The sequence below is a fragment of the Trachymyrmex septentrionalis genome, unplaced genomic scaffold (assembly GCF_001594115.1).
Source record: "Trachymyrmex septentrionalis isolate Tsep2-gDNA-1 unplaced genomic scaffold, Tsep1.0 scaffold32, whole genome shotgun sequence".
Lineage (NCBI taxonomy): Eukaryota > Metazoa > Arthropoda > Insecta > Hymenoptera > Formicidae > Trachymyrmex > Trachymyrmex septentrionalis.
In genome coordinates this window covers 4,154,454-4,159,396 of record NW_017305485.1, presented here as the reverse complement: position 1 = coordinate 4,159,396, position 4,943 = coordinate 4,154,454, and the positions used below count along the sequence as shown (strand labels likewise).

Genomic DNA, 4,943 nt, shown 5'->3' with positions numbered 1-4,943 from the left:
TATATAATAAGAAATATTTATACAAATAAAAAACTTGATAAACTGTATTTCAAGTTACAAATAACATTAATATATTCAAAATCTTCAATAAGTATTAAATTTTTTAATTATATTCATTTTGACATTTTTTTGGTTTTTTTTTGTTTCTTATAAAAAAATCTTTTTATACATATAATAAAAACAACAAGCAATTTTGTATGTATGATGTAAAAAATGCTTAGGGATAAAAATGTTCTTCGAAAATATTCTTTCACCCTTCGAGACCTTTATGTAAATCCAAATTTATTAATATATAATCACGAAGCCGTGCGTACGCAGAAAAATCAATCAGTCACATGTCTAATATGAAAAATGCAGCAACATGGCACTCCTTATATTATACCGACGTATGATTTCTCTATTCATATTACGCATGAGGTAAATATTCCGGTTTATAAAAGTATAGTATGTGTATGTATGGAGGGGGGGGGAGGGGGAAGAGTGAAAGAAGATTTAAAATAGATTTCATTTGAAATAGATTGTATTCTCGGTCTATATATACATCTATATTTCTTTTTTTATATACAAATACAAAAATAACTTTAGACTTGGATCAAATTGTAATTAATTTAAGCAATCCATAGGTATTTGTCGTCATTTCACGTGAACATTAAAAACGTTATTTTGACAAATAACATCAACTGGCTATCTGGGAAATAATTTATTCAATTGACATTTGTATCAACTGTTTTGCTATCATGATAGAATTGTTTATTTTTTTTATTATAAATAATATGATGGAAAAGAAAATTTATTATAGATTAGAGACAACAATTATGTAACTATATAAAATTTTGCTTTATGAAATTCTGCTGATTAAATTAATCACTAATCAAGCATTGATTTTTTTCTGTAAATATTTTTCTGTAAATTTATTTATTTTTTATCGTTTTGGAAAATAAAATTAGAAACATGTAATATATTATATTTAATAAAAATTATTTTAAGTAATTCTATCGGTTGATATAATCGCGAATTAATTTATTAAACAGCATAGATTGTATTTTATTAATGTGCATAAAATTATTTAATTATTAATTAATTAATTACTTAATCAATTTAATAAATTAATTATTTCAAGTGAATTGCTTAAACATTTTTTTATTCATATAATCAAATAATTATCATTTTTTCAACTTTATTGTTCTTTCCATGTCGAAATCTATAAAATAAAAAATAAATAATTTGTTGTTATTTGTCGTAGAAGGAACAATAAAATTAAAATTAACAATTATTTGCTTATATGTATAAAGAAATTGTTAAGCAATTTTATCAGTTAAAATATAATCAATTTATTAAATAACATTATTTTTTATTAAAGTAAGTTAAAATAATTTATTTTTTGTTATTTAGAACGCGAAAGGAAAAATATAATTAGGAATGACAATTATTTAATTTAAAAAATTTCCTTTTATACAATTCTATCAACTGAATAAAATCGCTGCTATTCAATCAGGTGGAGTTCATGTTCGATTTGAATCACTTTTAGAGGTGCATGTGCCATCTAGCGAACATTCAGAAATACAATTGTTCATATTTCGGTCTAAAATGGTACGCGTGCTGCCATCTAACCGAAGAAATGGCAGAATTTCCGGCTTTTTTGAAACATGATTTATTGATTAGATCTGCTGACTGTAAGTACAGAAAGATAATTCAAGATTACCAAATATGCTTGTCATAGTCATATCGTTCTTATCATGTGTATAATCGCATCGTTTAAAGTACGCAATTTCTTTTAACATTGAAGTATCAGAGATACTTCCTAACCTGTTACGTTAAAAAAAGTGTCAATTTCGTCCTTGTATTTCAACATGTCACAACAATCAAATATTTTACGTAGTGAAGATGAATTGCTGCCGGAACTTAATATCTCGATGGGACAATTGTTATTAATGCAATTGACGACGCATGGTACTCGTATAGCACATGTAAGTTCATGATTGATTTAATTTTTGTTATTAATTTTGCATTATTAACACATAATTAACACATAATGTAATAGATTAATATCATTAACATACAATGTAATAGATTAATATACGATGTGTAGAAAATAATTGGAATCCTAATCTAGATTTGTTATATAATTTTTGCTATATAATCTACAATTTTCTATTACAATGACAATAAACTTTTTTGCCAGATAAATCCCCATACTGGCAAGGAGCAGACGTATCAACATATTTTAGACACTAGCCGGAAATTGGCAGTCTATCTGCAGAGAGAAGGACTAAAGACGAATGACACCGTGGCTGTGTGCAGCGAAAACAATCTGGAATTTTGTATTCCAGTATGTGCTGCGTTTTATCTGGGTGCTATTGCCTGTCCTTTAAATCCTCTATACAGTGAGAGAGAATTGAAACATGCACTGTCCATTTCAAAACCAAAGTATATTTTTATTTCGAAGATATCACTTAGTGGTATAAGAAAAATATTCAGAGAGTTACATTGGTCACCAAAAATCCTAATGCTTACTGATGGTAGCAACAATGTTTCATGGACGAGCATGTATAAAGTGATATCGAACGTCTCCAATGACGATGCAAATGCACTTCAAGCGGCTCCTGTCAATTTAGATGATCATGTAACAGCAATTTTATGTTCAAGTGGAACCACAGGACTACCAAAAGGCGTCATGTTGACGGATAAAAATATTACTACAGTCATACGCATGTTTATGAACACTAACGCAATTCAGGAAAATGGGGTTTCTCTGTCACTACTCCCATTCTTTCATGCATACTCCTTCGTCTTAATGGTACTTACCATATTAAGGGGAAACTGCAGTATTGTATTCTCACGCTTTGAGGAAGAGCTGTTCTTACAATACATTGAAAAATATAGAATTGAATATATGCCTATGGTGCCGTCGCTTATGGTATTTCTGGCTAAACATCCACTTGTGGATAAATATGATTTGTCCTGTGTTAAAACGATATGGTAAGCATATTACAAATTAGATACAAGATGTTTAAATCTTCGAGGAACATGCTGCAATTTACAAAATCAAAAATAAAAAAAACAAATGTTGACATATATGACAAATAGATGCTGAGTATATATTTGTTAATGATAAGCCCAAAAAGTAAGATATAAAAGAAGATTGCAAAGAGTAAAAAAAAGGCGAATATTCGTGAAATTAATATATACAGTTTGTTACATTGTTATATAAATTAATATCTTACATAACACATAAAAATAAAATTTTTTAATATTTTTCTATTTAGATATTGAAAATCATTATTTTAATAAAATTATGACATTTTTATAAATTTAATCAATTTATATAGACTCTGAAATTTAATAACATAGACATAGAATAACTTGTGTTTTATGGCAGTTTTTTTTTTAATATTACATACAGGAGTTCTGAATGGAACTATAATAAGCTGTGTTAAAACTTACACATAAAATGTGTTTATATCAGATATTAGATTTATTTCGAAAATTACTATGAATTATATAATTATTGAAGTTGCTTTAATTAGGAGTGGTGCAGCTCCATTATCGAAGGAAATTCAGCAGGCTGTCGCTAAGCGATTAAATATGAATATTACTGATGTTAAACAAGGCTACGGATTAACAGAAACTACTTTAGCTGTGTTGCGATCACCAGATGGAAAAGCAAAATTAGGCAGCGTTGGCGTAGTAGTTCCAGGCACATTAGGTAAGATTCTCGGGATTAGGAAAGTAGTGTCCGTTTTATTTAAAGCATAATTATACGCTTTAAATATCTACTACTATCATACAATATAGATTTGCAAATGTATTTTTTCTGAGTCATATTATTTTAGTCAAACATTTTTTATTATTTAATTGTAAATATTTACATTGCAGTATAGTATATTTATAGAGCAGTATTAGATAATATATTTTTGATAGTTCATTCTAATATTGATTCTTCTCCACAATATTCATTTCTTTCCACAATATGCAATATTTATAGTTTTAAGAGTGTATTTTTATATTAATATAAGAAATATAATTAATAGAATATATTGACAAAGTTTGACGATATATAATATTGATTTTTTTTTTTTAGCAAAGATAATACCAATTGGAGAATATGAGACGGATAAAACTTTAGGGCCGAATTGCGAAGGAGAATTATGTTTTAAAGGAGATTTAATAATGAAAGGTTATTATAACGACGAAGAATCCACTAAAGCGACAATTGACAAGGATGGTTGGTTACATACGGGAGATGTAGGATATTATGACGAAGATGGATACTTTTACATTGTCGATCGAATAAAGGAACTCATCAAATATAAAGGTTATCAGGTTCCACCAGCTGAGCTCGAAGCGATTTTGTTAACTTTTCCTGGTATACAAGATGCGGCCGTAATTGGCATACCGAATGACAAAAGTGGAGAGTTACCAATGGCCTTCATTGTAAAAGAAAAGAATTCTAATATTTGCGAAAAAGATATAATCCAGTATGTTAATGGTAAGAATTTTCAGTATTATATGTAATGAAACTGATCTAATAACAATATATGAAGCGTTTCTATTGCGTTCTTGTTTTAACCCTGATTAGAATTTTCATCATTTTGCAAAATTCTTTAGAAATAAAAAACAAAAATGTTTTAGCATCATTGGAAGAAATAAGCACTAGACTAGTTTTCTAAGCTTTTCTTTTGCAGTGTTAAATGGAAGTCCAAAAGTCTACTTTGTAGTGTCTTCAAAATTCTTAATATTTTCCGCTCAGTATATATATTATTATATTATTTTATTATTATATTATTATATTATTATATAATTTTAATGTGTTTATAAATTTTGTATATATATATATTGCATGTAACAAATATATTTTTATTCCAGAACGTGTATCAAATCCTAAGCGGCTTAGAGGTGGTATAAGATTTGTAGATAGTATTCCAAAGACTCCATCTGGTAAA

At 27.6% G+C, this 4,943-nt stretch overlaps 1 protein-coding gene across 1 annotated transcript in view; it reads left to right on the top strand.

The window, feature by feature from the left end:
* Window positions 1-1,652: 1,652 nt before the first annotated feature.
* The window catches only part of LOC108749838 (luciferin 4-monooxygenase-like), a 4,447-nt gene continuing 1,156 nt past the window's right edge, over window positions 1,653-4,943 (top strand). The window contains exons 1-5 of the mRNA XM_018488813.1: window positions 1,653-1,967; window positions 2,183-2,979; window positions 3,528-3,706; window positions 4,082-4,489; window positions 4,867-4,938. Of these exons, the coding sequence (XP_018344315.1) occupies window positions 1,851-1,967; window positions 2,183-2,979; window positions 3,528-3,706; window positions 4,082-4,489; window positions 4,867-4,938 (1,573 nt within the window). The 5' untranslated portion in view covers window positions 1,653-1,850. The remainder of the gene's footprint in view (window positions 1,968-2,182; window positions 2,980-3,527; window positions 3,707-4,081; window positions 4,490-4,866; window positions 4,939-4,943) is intronic.